This window comes from Notothenia coriiceps, unplaced genomic scaffold, assembly GCF_000735185.1.
Source record: "Notothenia coriiceps isolate Sejong01 unplaced genomic scaffold, NC01 NC01_scaffold00007588, whole genome shotgun sequence".
Lineage (NCBI taxonomy): Eukaryota > Metazoa > Chordata > Actinopteri > Perciformes > Nototheniidae > Notothenia > Notothenia coriiceps.
In genome coordinates this window covers 151,491-174,341 of record NW_011340289.1, presented here as the reverse complement: position 1 = coordinate 174,341, position 22,851 = coordinate 151,491, and the positions used below count along the sequence as shown (strand labels likewise).

The following is a 22,851-nucleotide window of genomic DNA, read 5'->3' as shown; positions in this document are numbered from 1 at the left end:
TTTTCTATTAGGTCATACATTATATGTCCTTACCAGTGTCACATTACCATAATTCCGTTGTGTTTAAATGTAATTTTGAAAATAAAATCACACAATTTTGGAAAAAACGACATGACAGTTCTATTCAATTTGATGCTCTGTTCATCTAAAGCAGTTAATCTGACTCCCCGCACGTGACTGGAAGTGTATCGATGAGTTTTTCAGAGTAGTTAGGAAGTGTTGTAGCGACTGCTCGTGGAACAGGAGGGAAGGACCCCACATGGCGCAGCCTAGCCTATGAATTAGTAAAGAGATCCAGGCGTCCATGGCTCGCCTGATTGGAAGTTGGGGAGAGAACGCCTGCTGACGCCAGTGGAGATCGATGTGGCAGTCAGAGGGATGAGGCGAGATAATTAGCGTTCAGAGTGTATCTTGTTAATTAAGGGCTAATTAGAGGCAGAGGCGGAGGGAGAGGGGTTTCGTGTCTGTGTGAGGGGGGGCGGGGGGTTCGACGGTGGGAGGTGCACCAAGTACGGTGGCAGAGCAGTCATTAACAGTAACTGTGTAGAAACTACAACATTACAGTACTGTTGAAACTTCGAAAAAACTCCTTTACAGACTTTTGGTTTTTGAAGAATCCTGCCAGACTGACTTTAGAATTCAATGGGATGTATAAATAAAAATGTTCTTTTTTGTCACTTATTCCAGGTGCTCCTCACTCCAACAGTAGTTCGTCCCTGCAGACGGGCGCCTCGTTGTTTGGCAGCAGTAAAGACGGCATGCACCAACGCTCCTTCTCTGTGTCCAGCGCCGACCAGTGGAACGAAGCCATCAACACCAGTACAAGCAGCGGAGCCCGTAAGTCCTCCTTTTCCCTACATTTCTTCTCAAATCTCCCCTGTAGTTGTTGTAATTTATACATTCAAATAGAGATGAGTGAAGTGAAAGCTGATCTAGACGGAGACGCCGTTTCCCAGGCTTCACACACAGGTGTATCGAGCCTCATTTTCATAATGAGGTGATCAGGGCTGTGATCGCTGTGACCTTTCTGGCTGCCGCTCTTTGATAGAAGCGGCGTGTTCATAGGAGAGGAACAGTGAAGGTTAACTTCCCGCCATCGGTGCATCTCCTCTCTCTGTGTCACATTGCACTTCGTCACTGTACTTGAGTGAAGTAAGATAATATATTCACCATGCATGTCTACACACACTCCCCCTTTCCTGTCTTTACCTTCCATCTTACTCTTACCCCCTCCTCCTTCCTCTGTTTTCCTCTCTTTTCTTCTGAAGAGGAAAATGAATGTTTTTTGGGGGGACCATTCATCACCAGTTATTTCCCTCTCTTTGTGGTTGGCAGTAAAAAAGCACTTAAATGCACATCAACAGAATAACAGTCATTTCCATGCATGTTTGCACTCTGGTAGTTCTCATTAGCACGGCGGCGGCTCCCCCCCTCCCCATGGGCTCCCAGGGGCCCCGGCAGTTTAAAGAGCGCACTTTACGAGCGCTGCTGGAGTCCAACTGCACGGCCCTCGTGGTTCGGCAGACAAGCCTGTCTCTCATTTGGAGCTGCCAAACGATCAATTCTGCCCGGACGCAGGCACTTCCATCACCCCCTACCCCCGTCTCCCATCAGCAGCATGCCCAAAGCAGAATTACTTAGATTCGTGGGGTCCTCAAATAAATGAGCCCAAGTGTGTGTTGTGTATGTTCTCGCTGATCTTTTACGTGTGTGTGTGTAGCTGTTGGTATGGGATTTATTTTCCACAGTGCGTGTATTACAATTTGTATATAGGAGAAAAAGCTTCATTCTTGTTTGTGGCAGGTCTGCGGAGGATGAATAGGAGTTCCTAAACATTGTGTCGTGAAAAAAAAGAGGCCTCGGATTTCCCATTTATGTTTGGTAAACTGAAAAAAAACCTCAATATTAACATAGCTCATTAACCAGCATCCAGTCTTCAGCTAAATCAGATCCACACTCCAATTATTGTCATGCTACTCTCCTACTAAGGTGTACACTTTAAAGCAACATCTTGGTAGCTCAAAAACTTTCCCCGAAATTCTTGTTTTTATGTCTTCTTACAGTTTAACAGTCTGAACACCAGCAGCAGATTAAGTCTGTAGTGTGACCGGACTATCAGAAAACATAAAGTTGATTGAAACACAACCCTCTTATCTTTCATCCTAATGTTCCTTCAATAATCAATAGAGGGTGTTCCACGGTGAAGGGTGCTCATGTTTTGCCATCTGAATTGACTTGAACCTAGCCCAATCACTCCATTATCCTTGGTGAAGGTTGCAGGTTAACATAAAATGTGATTCTGAGATGCAAAAACAGCAGATTGATGATTCACTGGAGGATGAATGCGTCTTAGCCAGGTAACCATTTCCATATTATTTAAAGAATGTCCTCATTTGTAAACCTATTGAGCAAAGGCAGAAGCCGAGGTAGTAACGTCTCTTGAATATTGAGCGCAGATTTTTGATTAAATCCCGGCCCAATTTTTCTATTGCTTGCATTCATAAAGACACCCATTCTTAATGCAGCGGATGCTTGTTTAGATCCTGCTCTCCTTCATACACCTCAATCTCTGAGCCTGAATTAAATGCAAGAGGCTCAAAGAGTGGTGATGGGCTCGCTGATGACAATGACTTAAGTCATGGTCAAAGTGTGAGTGATGTGACGTTCCCACAGGCAAAGATTACTGTGGATCAGAGCTACCAATGAGTGATGGTTCAATAATTAATTCAATATTAATATATCGTAGAATATATTGGTGCACAGTTCTTAAGGTCAAAAAATATAAAACAAATGAAAAGCTGAAATCGGTCCACACTGAAGAATTAAGTCATTTCTTAAATTATAAAATGTTGTTCTTAGTGGGTTGACCTGATACCATTAGTCAATTAATAGTTACGTTCATCAACATAAAAGCAATAATTTGGATGATTGATATTCATAATTAATAGAAAATAACATATTTGGAACATGTCCTTTTTAGCTCTGGAGAACTTGAATGGACTTTTTTTTATAATTTCCCACATTTTATTGGAAAATATTCCGGAGATTACACAATGAAAGTATTTATTTGTTGTGGCATTAATGAGAGACGCAATATCAATACTTTTTAACCTATGCGTTTAGTTACATACTAAATAATAAGTGTTGATAATTCTGCAACGGTTATTACAATATTCTTTGTATCCATATTGCCCACCCTCCTCTATGGAAAGCCTTTACTTCTGTCCTCCGAGACCTTGATGCTTCCCCTCTGCTTTGTGTTCATTTCTATGTAAGTTTGCATATGAGGACACAGGTAGTTAATGCACAGATAGCCTTCTCCCGTGGCACTGTGTTTTACACCTTGGCCTCCCGATGCGAGGGTGATAGCATGCGGGGCGTTTGATTTCTACGCTAGGCCGTAATGAAGTTTGACATTTAGTTTGGAGAGAGCAGCAGAGCGCGATCAGGCCTTGATTAGTACGCTCTAATTGAGGATAATAAGGGGGAGGCGGTGATTGTTTCTAATTTTTGCCATTAATTGCAGCCGTTGGCTTTGATTGAGGACAGGCAGGGCTGCCATGTCAAGGGGCCTGGTGGAATCATACTGCTCCTCACCCGGAGCCTCTTGAATAACAATGAAACAACTCTCCCCCCCTCCCTTTCTCTTCACCCCCTCTCCCTGCCTCTCTCTCACCCTTTTTTTCATTCTCAGTGCAATGGTAAAAGCAGGAGCTGTTAGCGGCCCTCTTTGTCTCACCCTCAGCCGTCATGGTGTAGCATGTATAACCCCGGTGGTGGGAGTGGAGTGCACTGTAATCACAGGTTAGCCTCATACCTTTCCTGCTGCCCAGGTGATCCTGGCTGAGTGGGAAAGAGACTCCTGATACCCGGAGTGCTTCATTACCCAGCTCTGTCCTGATGGCCCTCATACACACTAACAGCCAGCTAATAACGCCAAAGTGAATTTTATGCTTGTAGAATCAGTCCACTTGTAACTCCATAACTCTCCATTTAAAATATATAATCAGTTGTGCACAGTTTAGAGCTGAAAGCCATTAAAAGACAGGTGACTTTAGATTATATAAAAGGTCTCAGGTGCTTTGATATTGTTGCTCGGTGATGTGAACTCCATTCCCTGCTGCTATACCTTCATGGTACAGACCTCCTAACACCTGATTGGTGCAGACAAAGGGAAGTGTATCACCCCGTATATGTTTCAGGTGCAGGATGAGCGGGGCCAGGGTCATTTTCCACAACATTAGGGGCAGAAATTGATAATTAGAGGTGTTTATGACACGGTTGGGGTCCCTGAGGGGCAGCCCTCCCCTTTAACCTCAAGCGACATTAAACAAATGCTGGCTGTCACGTCGGAGGCAGGTTGCAGCTCTAGTCTTCCACCCGCCATACGGAGCTGTGCTGGCGGGACAGACGCTGCAATGGAGAGGGAGGAGGAAGCAGAGGGTGGGGGGGGGGTGCACATGGAGGACCCCTGTGCCCCCAGCTGTCTGAGCCAGCTAATGACTCGTCTCAGGGGGGCTGTTGTAAGAGAGCAGGGAAATTGAAACAGACGCCTCGACTAGAAGCTGCTACATGTGTGGCTGCGCGCTGCCATTCAAAACACCAGAGAGCCTAATGCATGTCGTCCAGCACAAGCACCAATGTTATGTTTATTAATGTGATGGTGTCGAATCAATAAGGCTATTTCCCCACTAGCACCTACGTTTTTATAACCAAATATGAATACCACTTTTAAATATGGCCACTTCTCTTCTTAAACTGTTGTTATAACTAAATGATGATTTCCAGTTCTAATTCTTGTTTGTATACGTACAGTTTAAGATGAATCTCTTGGTTATATACCGACCCAACAATGTGTGTCTCAGGTGTTGCCTCCTATTTTTGCCCACGCTCAAACAATACGTCCCTGGGCCGAGAGCTCCCCTCTCCCCCAACGTTAGCATCTTCAATCCCCCGCTGAGCCCATCTTACTCCTCTAAGACAGCCCCATCTCCCTAAAGGTAATGACCAAATTAGGCCTAATGTTGTACACTGGCTAATGGCACCGTGCTGCACATTATAGCATGTGCAACTGGCAACGACAACAGCAATAATCCCTGAGCCCCTTGTCCTCCTGCACTCCACCCCTGGGGCTGGGACGGTGCACCGGGAAATGAATGGAGTTTGCTACACTACAATGAGCTTTTGATGGGAGACAATGGAGGAGGCTGCCAGCACCACACAGGGTGGTAAGGGGAGAGCAATATGGGGCCCATCTACCGGCCCTCCCTCCCTGCTTCCCCCAGGCCCCTGGCCCCCCCCACTCCTAGATTCATAATGGCATCCGGAGGGGGAAAGAAGGGAAAGTGATGTCAAATGTCAGGAAATCAGAAAGATGGCAAGCTGACAACCCCCTCCTACCGTCCCATCCCTCCTCTCCCTTTGCCCAACGGTAGCACAGGTTAATATCACATTTATAAAATCACTTACAAGAAACAAAGCCGGCTCTTTGCCCCCTGTCACTCTCAGACAGTCATATAGAGAGCTTTGCCGCCGGCTGACTTAGGTAACCATTTGTTCACTGATGGCCCCTCACCTGTCCTTCGCTCTATCTAATGCCCGAGCCATACCGTTACTTTAGGAGCCGTTTCCAACTCACACTGCCAAGGACGCAGTTTTAGGATGTGAAGACTTTACTTTGCATACATACATAGATGTCATTCAGTATTCATTGCTGTCATTTCAGAATGATTTCACACAAGATGATACATTTTTTTAGTTTAACCGTTTAAATTGAACAGCCAACCTACGGTAGTTTATTTTTAAAATAGTGGTGTTAAATTGTTTTAATCTGTATTTATTTTTTACTCTGCCCATGTCACACAAAGAGTCATTTTGTTGGATTTCACATGTATATATTGCTTTCGACATATTGGACTTCAGCAAGAGCAATGAATGCAATCCACTAGCAATTAATAGTGGACTAATCACCACTCCTCATTAGGCACAAAAAATCTTCACCCCAGCCAACATGAAGCCCGCTGCCAGAGCCATTTCTAGTTGATATTTCATCAACGACTTTATGATTAAATTGGACACTAATGGATGCTCTTCATCCATCTTCTGCAGTTCATTATCTATATATTATGGTTCCTCATAGCAACACATATTGATATTATTTTCTTCATTTAAGTGTTTCCCTTAGTTTTGAAGTTAGACATAACCTTCTGTCAGCTGTATTTCTCAAGTAGCATACGTATTCTGGATTAGCTTGTTTCAGAAACTCGTGAAGTTTAAGCGATGATTCCAATGTGTAGTTGCTGTAACGGTGCTTTTAAATCAGATCAACGTTGAGCGGGACCTTTTGCATTTCCCCTGCAAAATCAGGCTTATAATGTAAACAAAATCACAATACCCTATTTATTCAACTCAAATGATAATAGTTGTTCCCCCTGTCTGTGTTTTTACAGCCAATGGAGTGAGTGATCCTGCGAGCTCCAGTGTGGGCAGCGCCACCAGTCCAAAGCTTGAGCCGCCTCCTTCTCCACACGCCAACCGCAAGAAGCACAGACGGAAAAAGAGCACGGGCATCACAAAGCCCGACGGCTTATCTGCAGGCAACGAAGGTACGAAAATAAACATTTTAAATTACTAAGACTTCTGAAACATCAGAAAATCATCTATGGCATACAGAGGAGCTTAACCACCAAAATATTTACCTACCAATAGTTGTATTTCCGTTCAAACGTATTAACGCACATGAATAGCTACTGAAGAGACTAAAAATATAACAATGCTATATTGCTATCAAATTTTCTACATTGTTTTTTGTCTATTTTAAGGTTTGACCACTGCTCTTCAAATCATTCGTTGCGACCTCTGCATAGTTTAATGGCGATGGATATATACGTGACAAATACTTTTTATCTGAAAGAACAAATTGCTGATTTTGAAGTAAAAATTTGAACAAAACTTATTTTTGCAAACGCAACAAAACGTTTTATTTTTCTCTGTGCAAAATTGGTTGTGCTTATCAACAAACACAATAGGCTTTATGTTTGGAAGCCAGTGAGTGGTCACATCTTCAAAGGTGCACAAGGTGGGAGGGATTTGGGGGTAAGCTGAATGTTACGCCCCCATAGTGAAGCCCTTTATGAGGAAATGAAGGTAATGTCAAACATTGCAGTAGAAATGTAGCCTACACTAAATTATGGTGTAACTTAAATGCAATGTCTCTTTTATTTTCTGTGCAGTAACTCATTGGTTAATAAACCAAATATCCACTTTGAATTCAACTTCTCACATGATCAGATTTCTCATCTTGCATTTTGAGAAAAACAAATATCTTCCATATTCTGACTGAATTCTCCTCTAAAGTCCATGAAGGTGTGTCGTTTTGTATCTCTTTGTGGCCCTCCTTCACATTTCACCCTCACAGCCCTCATTTCTTTTACCGTCGCCTGAAAGGCCCCGATCTCCAGAAGCCGTGGCCCCTCTCAGCGGGGGAGTGGCAGTCGGCTCTCCACCCAATTAATAATGATTCTCCAGCCCAATGATAAATGGAGTACTCTAATTGGATGGCATTGTGAAAACACTGGGATGCATTTCAGAGGCCATAAAACTGATGTCACCGGAGCGGGATGATCAATCAACAAGATTGATACGCTGGATAACAACAACAATGGCATTGACGCCTCCTAAATGGGGCTTAGCATTTATAATCATTACACTTTTTTATCATGGTCTCTGACAGCTTCTCTTTAAAGTCTGAATGAGTCTGTTGACCACATTGTTGTTTGGAGTGAACATCATCAGCATCTCGGAGATAAGTGGTGCGAGATAAGTGGTGCTTTTTCTGTTGTTAGAGAAGTATGTGGTCACATCATAATACTAGTGAATTTAATCCCAGATCTGATTGTTTTTGTACAATTGGCATGGCCACTTTTTCTATTAACGTTCAGTAGCAGTAAGCAGCTACTAGCATAGTTAACAAGTCCAGAGTCCATTAATTCTGTTTTATAACTGAGCTATAATGTTGCTCTCCTGACAGTCACACCGTTGTGTTAAAGCTTTTGAATGAGTGATGGTTTGCATTATATTAAACATCATCACGTCCCATCGATAAGTGCCCTACAGAGGAATAATTAAGTCAGATAACTTCCTGAGTGGAACATCTAAGAGTAATCAGACTGGAGGAGGCAGCTTCTGAATGTTTCTCACGTCATCAAACACGCACATTGTTTTCTGTGCCTCTCATGGTTCTCTGCCAGGTTTTCTATTAGCATCACCTTGTCTGTTCTGCTGAATGCTCTGGAATACAGACGTATCGCTTACATATTGGATTCACCCAAGTCTGGGGATGTGAGCTGTGTCTCCTGTTGAAAGCTCAGAAGAGAGAGAAGAAGAAGAAGAAGGAAAAAGAAAGGAGAGGAGAGGTGGGATCCTTGAATAAATTGCTATCAGTTTATCTCATTTACGGGGCAATCAGAAGCGTGCAATACAGGCTGAAATTGAATTTTAGTAGTTGTGAAGCATCATAAATCAAAACAGCGTGCGCGTCTTTAGGTGAGAAATCATTTTAGTCAACATGGGACGTGTAGGATGTAGGAGGAAGCCTGCAGAAACCGTTGCTGCAACATCATTTCTTAAATGTGGCACTACATTACTTAGCGAGACTCTTCTACATGGCTGCTGAAGTGGGAGAGAATCATGTTTATAACCAGTATATTACTATGATTATGAAAGGACAAATGACATATCTGACTATATGAAATATCGATTCTGCAAACATTTGAATATACCTTTTGGCAAGCCAAGAGATGTAACACTTGTTTTGGCCTTAATTTCAATTTAATGTCAATCTATTTTTATTTCTAATCATTTTAAAGCCATATTCGGATAATGTATACATTCCCTGTTATGTCTGCGGAGCTACACTTCCACCAAATATATGCACAATGCACACAGTCCCTAATATCCTATGCACTGTCAGAGCTGTGTGGTGTAATGAACTTCTCATGTGCTTAAAGAATGATGCAGGATGCATGGCGAGACAACTGACAGCCCCGTAATGTGTTTCCCAGCAGCCGCCCAGCGACGGGCTTTCTCCGTGTGTCGCTCGCCATAAACCCACTGGAAAATCGATGGCCGATAAAGAGTTGTGTTCAGGGGGAGCCCCCTCTGATTAATGCAGACTGTCAGGGAGCATCATTAATGTATTTCTCTTTTAAAGAAAGTGTATCAAATGCTCATTGTTTTGGAGGTCTGAGCTTGTTCAGTGTGAGCAGAAAACGAGGTGCAGGAATTGAGGAGAATTGTGACAAGAGGCTCCTTCTGGATTCTTTCAGGTGTAAGGATGAAGATATTTACTCGTGTTAAGGTCACAGAAATCAGGGATAAGTGTTTGCCTGAGATATAAAGAAGGCGTTAAAGTCGTATTTATATTAACAACATAAGATTTGATTTAAGGCAACTTTCAACACAGACACATTTTCCTTTTTGTTTTTGCACATTTTGATCCTACAGTCCAGCTAAAGGAAGCTTATCTTGATATGCACGTCAGACTCTCTGCTTTAACAAACTAAAATGTGCGGCGGAGAATTTTTTAAACCAGATCTTAATTTGGTTAATAAAACCTCTTATTCAATAGAAGACTCAACAATGGATTTGAATCAAATACTTTTATTTTGTCATTCAAATTGATTGAATTTCAAGTGATTGGATGGACTCTTCTACTGGATTGAGTCGGCAATTGGAGCGGGATAGGGAATTAATTTGTATTTGTTGAGAAAGTGGATTCCTAAAAGGCGCGTGCTAATGTTAGCTTTGTGTCACATATTACCTGGGGAATGTGCAATCATAATAATAAAAAAATTGGAAATGTTAACTTTTTGCTCAATAGGAACAAAGTGTTGTCATTAATGCATGTGTTGAAAGTGTCACTGTTGGAATGTGACCACATAACTTCAATGATATTTAGTTAAAATACATATCCGTGTTATATTTGCATACTTTAACACGTACATATAAACAGCTTCAACTTTTCTTTTTAAATAAGTGTTCTTAAGCTTAAATAGACCAAATCAATGACTGCATTCTTTCTGATCTACAAATGTCATGAAATGGACATATGAATATAACAGCAATGTGTTAATAAAGCAAAGTAGAGCTTTATGCTTTAATAGAAAACCAGCTGGTTCCAGCTCAGTTTTTGTCCGGGTAACAGAAATGGACACTGTTGGAAAATATAATATACGATTGGAAAGCCTGCAGAGAATCGTACTCAAAATAAAGTGGCTCTACTGAGATAAATGGCACAGTTAGCAGTAACTAGATAATGGAGAATCAGAATGAATTAGCTGCAACAATCACAACTGACCCGGTTTATATTCTTAAAAGTAATTAGAACATTTCTCAAACAAATCTAAACCATTTTGTAGTGATGTTGAGTTTTGAGATCCATAGCATTCAAAATCTTCTCTATCAACACAGAATACCTAAAGTACGAGAGATCATTTGATGCTAGTGGAACCTAATCTTTAGTTTTTCATTATGTATTCATCTATTGTTACTCTTGGGTTTCTCTCATGACCGTTGGCTTCGGTTTAGATTAGAATAAAGGTCTCATAGCTTCCTGTGCCCAAACTATAAGTGAACCTGCATTGACAGTCGATCAGAAGCGGTTTTAAGTAATATATTGCCAGTCCAACCCAATCTGGTATCCTATTGTCCTGCACCTTTTGCAAAGTAAGGGTTTATATCCTCTGGAGTCCAGCTGAGGATTAGGAAATGGAGGTTTAACTGCCTGTGCTAATGGTGGGTGTTTATCTCAATACTTTGTTTTGTCACTCCCCGACTCGCTCTCATTTCCGAAAGCTGTCCCTGGAGCCTCCACTCTTGTAATGGCTTAGCTTTCTGAGCGCCACAGTATGGAGGGAAAGGAATAACAAGATTCTCATTTGGGCTCCGTACACACTGCCCACAGACACATGTATAATTGGCCCTGTTTCCATTCGGCTCTGTTGTTAAATGCACTAGCTATTAGCGTAGTGGTATTGGTGCTGATTTCATGGGTTTGTTTATTGTTGGAAGGTGTGCTCCTTGTTTGTTTGAGACTATGTGTGTGTGTGTGTGTGTGTGTGTGTGTGTGTGTGTACACGAGTGTGTGTGTGTCAGATAGATAAAGAGTGTGCTCTATCTCTCTCTCCCTCCCTGCTCTCTTCTTTCTGAGTTTGGTCGTGGTTCCCCTGGGGCCCCTGTCGCAGTAATGGCCTGCTCCTGATTGCTCTGATACAGGTTAGGAATATTGGCTTTAATGATGTGTAAAATGAGCAAGCAGTGCCTGTGACATTTACAGATGGCACCGCCTTGGCCTGTTCTTCCCAACTGCTCGTTAATTCACGGGAACGGCAAGCACTTCTTTAAGTGACTGCCTGATGCATGCACACGGCACAACACATCCTGCACACCCAAACAATAGCTCAGTCCCGCGTACCTCTGCACCTTGTCATCGTTTCAGCCAAGTGTTCACACAAACCGATAGTCCTCAAGGCTAAGGAGTGTTTGCTAAGTCCTCTCTAAGGGTTCATAACGCGGGTCTCCAGAGGTCTTTGAGAGGCTTAGACAGAATAGATGCTAGGTTGGCGTATGGAGTATAGTCGGCACAGCTGGGCTGGCCACCAATACCCCCCGAGGTGCTAATCTGCTGCAGCACACAGCACGAGAGGAATCACCGTCCGCCGGACACCCACTCTTCTTTCAGGTTCCACTTAGATTTTTAGGTCAAACGGATGCCCTTTTAGAGGTATTAAAGTTTGATGGACAACTTGCGTTTAATAACAGCCAGTCAGTGGTGTAAAACGTTTCCACATCCTTTACCAGATTAACTAAACAATATTGTTAAAATACTCAAAGTAAAAGCCCAAAATCCTATTGCACTTTGGAAAGATGAAACAAATAATTTGATAACTTTATAACGGTATTTGACCTCTTTAGTTTTTTCAAAATCTTTTTATTTGTTTTTTTGCAGACATGGCACTTTCAGCACATTAAACAGAGTACAGAACAATTTGTCTGTTAATTTAGATTTTTACTTTAAATTGAAATGAAATGTTAAATCACTCTGGTTCAACTGTAAAACACTTAAAATTGTAAATAACATCTGTACGCGATGAACTCCAATCATCATCTTTTAGTAAGGGTTCACTTTTCACAAATGAAAGGCTCATTGGATGTTTCAAATAAAAGTAATCTAAAAAGTAACTAGTAGTTAAAGCTGTCAGATAAATATAAAAAGCAATAAAGTATTTATCTACAGTTACTTTCCACCACTGCCACCAGTAAATATAAGCAATGCATTAACCTCCTATTTTAGTATCTCGAAGTAATCGTTTATTATTGACGAAACATTCTGCTTATTGAAGTGCGGTTGTGTTGCTGCCGAAATCCATTAAGTAATCTGATGGATAACATCTGTAACTGGGAGGATCCCGAACAGTTTTATGATCCATGTAAAGCGTTGACGAGGAAGTGTATCTGTTCCTTCCTCGTCGCAGCTCTGTGGCCATTAAGCTCTAATTTCCTTTTTATTACGCCATGTTAATTAAAGAAAATCATATTTCGCTCATTCTTCACAGTTGGCTCCTCCGTTGGCTTTAAATTGTGTTCCTCCTTGTCCGCCCACTGGCAGAGCTGTGTTAATTTATTTCTAATTGGTAAGAACTTGTTGATCATATGCTCGCGGATAGATTTGGTCAGGAGGTTAATGCTTGCGGTAATGTGACAAGGTGATCGTTCCTCTGCTAGCCATGTGCTAACTGCTCTCATTGAGTAATAACAGAAGCGCTAATGGCCCTTTTAAAAGCTCATCACGTCAGGTGCCTGTAAGATAGCGCCGATGCCTTTGACACATTGTTCCTGCTCAGAGTTAGCGTCTCTGTGAAGACCACTTTGACCTCAGCACCGTGCTTACATGGAGCAGAATTACTTTGCCTCATAGAGCTGAATTGCCACACTGTGGACGGCATTAAAAAGTAATATCCGTGTGCTGGATCTGCATGTAATGACAACACGGGAGTCCCACATAAAGCCTCCTGCTTCACATGTTCCTCTGTCTCTTTAGTGGCTACACCATGTCTCGCCTGTGCATTACTATGCATGGAGAATTAGATTTGTTTTCCCTTGTATACTCATCAGTTTAAGAAACCAGCCATCCGTTGCTTTTTTAATCTCCATAATGAAAGTGTTTTAATGCCTCCAATTTATTGCCTGGGCAGCCAACAGAATAATTAGCTTTGTTCGGGGTTTCTTAAAAAGATGAAAACACAAGTAGAACAACATTTGAGTCTGGGAGCCACTGATTTCAAATGCATTAGTTATTGTACCTCAAGTTATATCGGACAAGGGAAGCATTGATTTTTACTGTATGTTTTTTCAATTAATCATGCTTTTTTTTTTTCCTAATTAGATTTTCTCTCCATTTTGTATTCCTTGTCACTTTCTTAAGTAAACCGTTTTGATTCTCTGAAACCAATTTTGTTTCCATTTGAATCCCCACCAGTGCTTTAAAGTGTAACACCCACATAGTGTCTCGCTGTTAGTCTAAATAAAGAGGCTTCCAAGGCTTTATTGATTCCTCCTGACCTGTAGTCGATTCCACAAACTGAATCAGATAATTGAAGTCGGTGTCGAGCTAATTGGATTATTGCTTTCCCCCTGAAGAGATGGCCCTCCACCGAGGCTCAGGGATCGCTACATCACACCGTCCGTCAGAAATCTGTCATTTACGGATTCACAGGGCTGCGACTCGCACCAAGGAGGCTCAATTGATTATAAATGTGCACTAATTTCTCTGATTAGATGATTTGTCTGACAAATGATTGCCATAATTTGATAACTACACACATGCAGTTAATTTAATATACAAAAACGGATACATTAATACACAATACATTAGAAGTATACATATTTTGTACATTAAATAAATGTCCTTTTAATGTAACTTCTATTAATGATAAAGCTACTGAAGAAAAAAAACCTTCCCCTCGTGTCTACTCGCCTCCAGTCCTCCAAACATGGTTTATGCAAATGAGATGACTATTTGCATAGACATAATTAGGTAATTACAAATCATTTGGCTATGAGCTCAAGCATGTGCACAGACCAGAGATGTTACACGAGTCACTTTGTACAGTACCGAGTTAATGAATTGCTTCTGAACAGCAGAGCCATTACAGCATGTGTTGGAACATATGTTGTGTCAGACCTCTCGTTTGAAAACGACAGGTGACATTGTTATAAATCTTAGTTAAACACAAAAGGGCAGCGGAGAAAACCAGCTGAGTCAAAACCAATTTAAGGGCCAAATGAGTTTTCATAATATATTAAAATAAGAAAAAAGACTATAGTTAGTACTTGACTAAACATAACTGGACTTAATGTATTCCCTTTTCAGACTCTATTATAACTGCTTAGCAATATAAACCAATGCTACCCATATTTAATATATCATGCCCTGAAAAGAGCTTACATTATAGAAGTCAAGGTCACTGTCAATATTGGTAACTGGGGTGTATAACTGGTTTTAAAAAATGACGATATTTGTTTTTATAAACACAATAGTCTCTTAGAATCTGTCATTGGCTAAACCATGGAAATGCAGGGATTCTCAACCTGGTTCTTTAATCAAAAAGTAAAAAGAAGCCGCCTGTGAACATTTAAAAAAGTAGAAGTTTAAATTCACTCCCAAGGTGTATTCCTACAACATCCAATCACGGTGACACATTCTGTCACATGCCTCAATAACAGCATATTGATAAAGAACAATATACCATCTGTATCTTCAATTCATTGACTTGCAGATACTGAGTTATTGCAACTATTGTGCACACATTTAGTGATGGAGATTTTTGAATGTTCTACAACCCTGATAGCCTTCTTCTACATGGCAACAGCAATGGAGTGTCTTGTGGTTTGAACATGCATGCTCTATGCCAAAATGTAATAATTTCTCACAAAATAAGTTGAAATTATTGACCTTTTTTTTCCTCTGTCAAGTCTGTACATATTTAGAATTGTACAACTTTGGGATAACTGCTAACTAAATGTGTAAATCAAAGAAAAAAAAAAAAATCAGATTTCTAATAAAAGACTATATTGTGTGTTGCTGCTAATGAGTAATGTTATGAAAGATAAAAAAAATGCATCCTAGCATTTATAAGACTGAGATTTCGAGGCATTGTTGAAAACGGCAGTGCACTAGGTGCTGGGAAAACTGGAGTGTTTCTGAGTTTAACAGCAACCTATGTCATCGTGCGTTGATGCGTGAATGGGCCTGGGTCACTGAGCTGTGTCGCTAACTCGCAGGGTCAGATTGCAACCACTGATATGCTTGTTTCTTCAGTCCTAATGTATTGTTTATTTGTGTTTTGGCAGAACAAGAGGATTCCTTTGAGTTCATCATCGTGTCGTTGACGGGTCAGACGTGGAACTTCGAAGCCTCTACGTACGAGGAGAGGGAGCTGTGGGTCCTAGCCATCGAGAGCCAGATCTTCGCCAGCCTGCAGTCCTGCGAGAGCATAAAGAACAAGGTACAGCACGGAGGATAATAACTATGAGGAGGATGGGAGGGAAATCATCTAATCACAGCGTCGTCATCTTCCTACAATTCTGCAGCTTCATTTACATTCCTCTGTTTCCCCCCTTCTTTCCAACCTTTATTGCGCCCTCACCCTCCCCCCCGCCCTTCCTCACCCACTTCAAGCTGTCACATGTGGGAGGTTTTCAGACAGGTGCACCGCAGTGTGGGGGATCTCTTATTAGAACTGACAGACATCAGAGAAAGAACACGGCTTGTGTCAGCAGACTGAGCAGACACGGCCTTGTTTTACATATTCATATTTTCTCTGTCTTTTCTTTTGGAAAACCTCATCCCTCCCTCCTCCTCACCGGTTGTCTATTATTTGAATCTAGCTATAATTGTTTGCGTTCTTTTACTCTATCAATGATTAGTTCCTGCTGACTTATTCTCTCCCTCATTTCCTGCAGTCTCGGTTAGGCAGCCAAAGTGATGCAATGGCCATTCAGTCCATACGGAACGTGAGGGGGAACAGCTTCTGTGTGGACTGTGATGCACCCAGTGAGTATATTTATCCACTGCAACAGCCCATTTCTCCTCGATAAGGCCTATATAAATAAATGGTTTCTATACCTCCATATTTGACCAAAGATGGAAATATAGTAAAACATCCATTTTTGGGTGGTTTTAATTATTATTAAGTTATTGCAAGTTATTGGTGGTAACACATTTGACTCAATTGTTGTATTCTACTCACTATTTGACTTACAAATATACAAAGACATTAGTTGCAAAAAAAAAAAAAAAAATGGATTAGGTTTCAATTGAGATTTAAGCTATTTTCACTTACTGCCATTTGTTACTTGCTACTACAGACAGAACATCTAAATGTGGGCAATTAACCAGAACTAAGCTGAGAGGAACAAACATGTTTCAATAATGAGAAACATTTCCATCAAACATAACCCTATTTTATTCCCTGCTACTTTCCAATAATGTTTTAATAATCTCCACCAACATAGCTCTCTAAAGAAGTGACATTGTGACCCGAACTCAATTCTCTATTTCTTATGTCAACAATTATTCTAAAAGTCAAATTCTGCTATAGTAGGTTACATTTCCGTCTGTGTCATTTAAGAGCCTGTGCTTACCTCTTTTTAATAGTTGATAATGTTTTAATGCAACCTCCTGTAGCTTACAGTATTTATATGACTTAACTGTTATTTATTTACATTTAGTCAGAATTGTACCCTAAGCTAAATGTGTCAGAGCCGAATCTAGCGACCTTTACAGGATCAGCTCCTTAAAGCATTTCCTGTTTTCTTCAAGACTCAGCCAAGAGGGTTACAGGTTCTTCTCTTCCTGCTCTAAATAAACATCTAATAACATATCGTGAATAATAATAATATAAGACATTGAAAACTCATGTTATCAGTGCAGATGATAATGCTACAAAAATAATTCAGTTTAAAGCTAAAATTAGTATAATGTAAGATGCAAAGTAATCCTTACGAAATCTCTTCTTGAATCCAGTTTATACAGATGTAAAAAGCTTAAAAATCTCCTTTTTTAAATAAGAGATTATGAAGCTTTCCTCTTTACTTCTCTAACTCTATCATTAAAATGATTTCTTGCCCTCCTCAGACCCCGACTGGGCCAGTCTGAACCTGGGCTCCCTGGTGTGCATCGAGTGCTCGGGGATCCACAGGAACCTGGGCACCCACCTGTCCCGCGTGCGCTCCCTGGACCTGGACGACTGGCCGGTGGAGCTCAGCATGGTGATGACGGCCATCGGGAACGCCATGGCCAACAGCGTGTGGGAGGGGGCTCTGGAGGGCTACAGCAAGCCAGGCAACGACACCACCAGGTGAGCCTTCTTCTACACGTACAGGTGCCGCTTAATGAGGCATACGGAGATTATAGTGTGAGAAGGCAGCGCCGTCTTCTCTCCATTACCTGCCGTTTATTAGCCACCCACATTTCAGCTCAGGCAGTTCACGCCACAAAACGCTCCATAAGCAGCACCGGGGGTCCAGAAGTGTCTCTTGAGAGGAAACAGTATTTTATGTTTGAGCATCAGTCCGTCCTGTACACATTGATCACACTGCCTCTGTGTCTTTCTCCAGTTGGTACTTTGTTTCCATCTCTATCCCGTTGTCTCTTCTTCTTTGGATATAATATCTATTATTTCCAACAGAGTCCGTCTCTCCACTAGCTTGCCTTTTATTGAAGGGAGTGTTGCACTTACCAAATAAATGCCCAAATCCATCAAGTTTGTCATTTGACATGTAAGCGCTCATCAGGAAAATATATTTGAATAATAAATACATATGAAACCAGCCCAAGCCGTTTGATGATGCCTGAAATCAGTGAGAGTATAATGGGTAGGAATGTGTTGTATAAAACTATGCACTATTCTAGGTGCAAGTCGACTATTCAATGATTAGATCAGAGGAGCCTGATGCAAATCACAGTTTAATAGTCAGTTTTGGGGAAATGTGGTTATAAAACAAGGAGCATTCTATTCTGGCTATATGGAGGTGCATAAAGTCTAATTTGACTTAAGAATCTCTTCAAATCTGCTCCAGTACTTTAGACAAGGCAGCACCTGCACATGCTCAAACAGAGCAGAGTCAATGAGCCCCCCCAAAAAAAAGAGATGCAACTTGACACACGTACAATTTACTTAACCAGTTTTTATTTGACAACCCAACTAGTAGCTTTCCCTCTTTTGAAGGTATCTCTTAAATGATAGTTGTCCACCTGCTCCCTACTGTCCTGTCCCAAGTTAACCCCGGACACAATAAGCCCCCTCTCCTGAGAGGTCCCAGATCTGTTGGAGGATTGTTTATCTCCCAGTGACAGGTGAGGCCTAGCATCCCAGTCTGACTAATGACCTGCTATGTGGCTGTGCAGGTAATTAAGCACACCATTACGGCTTAACCCCTCTCCAAGAGCCGGGCCCTCAGGCCCCCGACTGCCATGTCACATATCCATCACACTGGGCCGGGTCATCAATCTGTCTGTCAGGAAGAGACTGTCTGTAGGCTCTCCCCGCATGCCAGTTCACTGCTTTAACATCACAGCTTAGTAACTTGAATATACCAACAGAGAAACATATCTGCTTCATTTCTCGACTGATGCTGCTCTTAATGCTGCAGCTGGTATGGATCAGAAATAACAAGAATATAATATTATTTTATTTTAAAGCGTTACTTAGAACCATTTTGCATTCCCAGCTAGTTAGGAGATGTTATTGATAATGCAGACATTAAGGTAATCAGCATTCAAGCAGTTTCTATAGTACAGACAATGGTACAAGCAGCATTAGCAGCAGCACTATTTGTGTCGTGTCCTGTTTTTTTTGTTAACTGAAAAAACATGCACGGTTTTGTAGCTCTTTAGGTAAGGCCTCCACCACTTACTACATGTATTTATTTGATATAACTTATCGACTTATCTTGAAAAGAAAGCAAACTATTCACATTTAAAGACATGTTTAACTTCTTCAATACAGTAATTAATTAGCAGGTTTATATCTCATCAGTCAAAAGTCATTATCTTTCATATCAGCAGTTGACAACTGTTCTGAATTCTTTAGCTAAAACTGAAGCTATTAGTGACAATAATTCCTATCCCGTCATGTGTTCGACTTTTACTCACATAACATAAGTGAGGAGTTTTAACCTTTTTCCAAATCTATGACGTCTCTGACTCACTATTTCATGGTTCAGGGTTAAGAAAACAGGCTTTCTAGAAAACATTAGGCTTTTTTTACTGTAAAAACAAGTTGTAAATGCGTACCTTAAAAATCCACTTTCCTAGTTCTTGTTGTAAATGGTCTCAGCCGACACTTTATCAAAGACATTGCTGATCATACACGAATAATAGTTTGTGCACATACTAGGACCTAATAAAGGTTCAGTTTGCTAATGACCAGGGTCTTTCTGTTCGCTATTTGTACCTGCAGTCTCCGACCTTTTCCCCTTGAACCCACGGTGCGCTCTCCGGCCAGTTCAGCACTGAATGATGGCCTACAGTTATTTATTGAATGGTATCTGTGCTAAAGTGCTCCATTGTGGACTTGATGAAAGATTATTGATGTTGATTCCTCTCCCTACCACTGTCAGTCCCACGTCGCCTGCAGCAGGAAGCTTCTTCATTGTCTAAAAAAATCCGATCTTATCCTGCAGCAGCATCTCCATTAGTTTTCACTGTCAAACAATAAATCTCATTTGCAGCATAACTAATCTTCAGACAAAACACAGCAGTAGTAAATATCATATATGGCCACTGGTTATCGAGATGCTCATGATTTTGCTGCTGATAGAACAATGTACCCTCGTGGGTGTAACTCTCGTATCAAATTATGTTCTGCTTTATCACCAATGATGAATTATTACCGACTTAAGGGGATGTACTTTTTCTGATTTCTTTCTTTTAACGCCATCAATCCTGACCTGACTCTGTTTCTGCGTAGGCTGCTCTTAACATATGAGAGGATTTTAATTGTGTCAGATCGGTGACATGTAGCAGCTTTGTGATGGCACACAGGCAGTGTATGGCTCCGAGTCCCACTAAACATTAGTGACACCTAATCTAAACGATTCAGTAACTACCTGAATATCAACTCAGGGTCTGATTGAATGTCTCCTGCAACACTAGTTTTACCCCCTTGCATTTTTGAGATTTAACTTAAAAGCATTCATCCACAGGATTGGTTTAGTTTATGATATTCTGGATCCAGAGAACACAATGTATAGATTTGTCGTACGCAGATCCCCACAGCAGCATCGGACTGATTACAGGCATCATAATAGGAAACATGGCTATATCCATGTATATGTGCACTTATTCATGTTTGTAGAACATTGTATGCTACCACTCTTTAATAATGCACCCTTCATAAAGATGTAACTGATGGTTTCTTAGAGAAACTATAAGCCATTAATATGAGCACATTTTGGATATCTAGGTTGTAAAAAAAATGAAAACCTTGGGACAATGCTAAGTATTTCAATCTTGTCATAATGTAGTTGTACATTGTATTAATCTGAATACATTCTCATGTCTTTCTAATAAGCCTTTTCAAGCTTGTAGTTCGTTAAGTCATCCGTATAATAATAAATAATAATAGTATTAATAATACACTTTATTAAGCACCTTTCATATAAAAGAGAACGCCATTAAAACTACACAAAGAAAAATCAAAAGAAGAAAAACTGAACTAAACAGCATCATACAAACACAGAGTTTAACACATAGAAAATAATAATAAAATAATAAACTAAATCAAATCACAGAACAGCAATTCAAAAAAAGTGAGTTTTCAAGAGTGACTTAAAAGAAAAGAAAGACCAATATAGTCTTTTAAATGTATTATTTTTATTTTTATAGTAAAAAACTAAATAGATATTTGACAAGCTGACCCAAAAGTTGTTGTCAAACAACTTATCTGTTACAAATGAATGACGTTAATAAAGCCATTGACAACAATAACTAACTAATTTACTGTATAAAGGATGCCTAATTAAAAAAAGCTATGCTACAGTTAAATCTGTGATAATACATTTCCCTGCAGTCAGCATATTGGAAGGTAGTTGTTCTTTTAATTAGCGCCTGGGAGTGGTCTTGTTTTGCACGTCACCTCTAATTGCTTGGCATGTTTGTGATAGAAAACACCACAGACTATTTTGACGGGGGAGCTCCAACAGCTAACTTTAACCTTATCGTCTACTGGCACACACAGTTACACACACACACACACACACACACACACACACACACACACACACACACACACACACACACACACACACACACACACACACACACACACACACACACACACACACTCTCTCATTTGGGGGAGATGTCCTGGAGCGTGGACGGATGTGGACGGCTATCCCTCACTGGCCGGGCCTCTCACTGTCACCCTCTGTAGCTCCGTGCCGCCCCCGGCAACAGGCAGGTAATAGCTCTGATGAGAGCCCTCCACTTTGTTTCAGAAATAATTTGCCACTCCTGCCGCCTGCAGGGTCTGCGTGGTAATAAAAATGAATCACACCGCTAACCTCTCCAAACCTGGCCCCCGCTGCCTCTTTTAACCCCTTCTGCTCTGGCACCTTCTTTTGCTCGATTACAACATCAGTGCTGTGTCCATTACAGTCCTGCTGTATGGTTTGTCCCCATGGCCCCTGTCCTGCAAGTTATTCTCCGAAAACACAGAGCCAGGCTTGGGGGCTGCTCACAGGTTAGGAGTGCTGGAACCCTCCGCAGAGCTTTTAGAATAGCCGGCCTTGCCAGGAGCCCCGGTGGAGGAAGAGTAATTAATTAAGACAAATGAATGACTGGGTCTTCCCATGTCCTCCCTCTCTAAACGAAACCCACAGGTCAGTAATTAGCCCTGTGTGGGAGAAGTCACTAATTGCCCACATGCCACTGGGTTCCTCAGCCAGGTGGACAAGAGATAATCATTTTGGCCAGATCTACTTAACCCTTTTAATTTAGTTAGCAGTATGAAATCATAACAAAAAAGTTCCTGTCTGTGAAAGAGGCAGTCCCTTTATGTGACCGGGAATTTTAAATGTGTACGTACGTGCAGCAGCCTGCATACATAAGCAGGGCATGTGTTATCGTCCCCTCTGCTTTGTCTGTGAGGCGAGGGTTCAGCAGGGGTTAACAGCATGAGCATTTAAGGGTGTTAGTCTTGCTGGCACAAAAACACAGCCACTCCATCATGAGGAGTCTGACAACCTCATTAATGTCACAATATATTCAACTCATCCCTCTGCCTGCCTACGGCACCCAGATGCTCTCCTGTTGGCCCCTTTATAGAGCCCAACACAACAACCTTTTGAATTCTGGTCATCTGTTCACGCCGCACTCTGGAAAAGTGGCGACTAGTCCACTTGTGAAAATATTTGTCCTGGTTATGTGCAGCTGTAGAATGTGTGCACTGTACCGGCTGGACCGTAGGGGGCCTTATTTAGCACTTTTTTTGCTGCGGCGTTTACTGTGTTACTCCTTCATTTCTGGCCCTTAGCAACCTTTGATGCTTTGGGGCCCAGCTTTCTGTCCCTGTTGTGTGCGCTCTTTTTTTTCTTCTTCATCTCTGTCGTTTCCCCTCCGAGCCCCCGCTCTGTCTTTCTGCTGCTGTCCCTCTTCCTCACTCTCTGTCTCTTCCCTCCCCTCGGTTTGTGGAAGTGAAGCCGCTGTCTGCATGGGAATCGGTCCCATACAAGTTGCCTACCCCCACTGTGAAGTCTGTTCATGCTGGTCGAATCCCCCCCCCCCCC

At 41.4% G+C, this 22,851-nt stretch overlaps 1 protein-coding gene across 1 annotated transcript in view; it reads left to right on the top strand.

The window, feature by feature from the left end:
• agap3 (ArfGAP with GTPase domain, ankyrin repeat and PH domain 3) overlaps positions 1 to 22,851 on the top strand; it is a gene marked incomplete at its 5' end in the record, with an annotated part of 48,164 nt that overhangs the window by 19,362 nt on the left and 5,951 nt on the right. Inside the window, 5 exons of the mRNA XM_010769683.1 lie at positions 688 to 837; positions 6,450 to 6,605; positions 15,412 to 15,566; positions 16,024 to 16,114; positions 17,198 to 17,420. Of these exons, the coding sequence (XP_010767985.1) occupies positions 688 to 837; positions 6,450 to 6,605; positions 15,412 to 15,566; positions 16,024 to 16,114; positions 17,198 to 17,420 (775 nt within the window). The remainder of the gene's footprint in view (positions 1 to 687; positions 838 to 6,449; positions 6,606 to 15,411; positions 15,567 to 16,023; positions 16,115 to 17,197; positions 17,421 to 22,851) is intronic.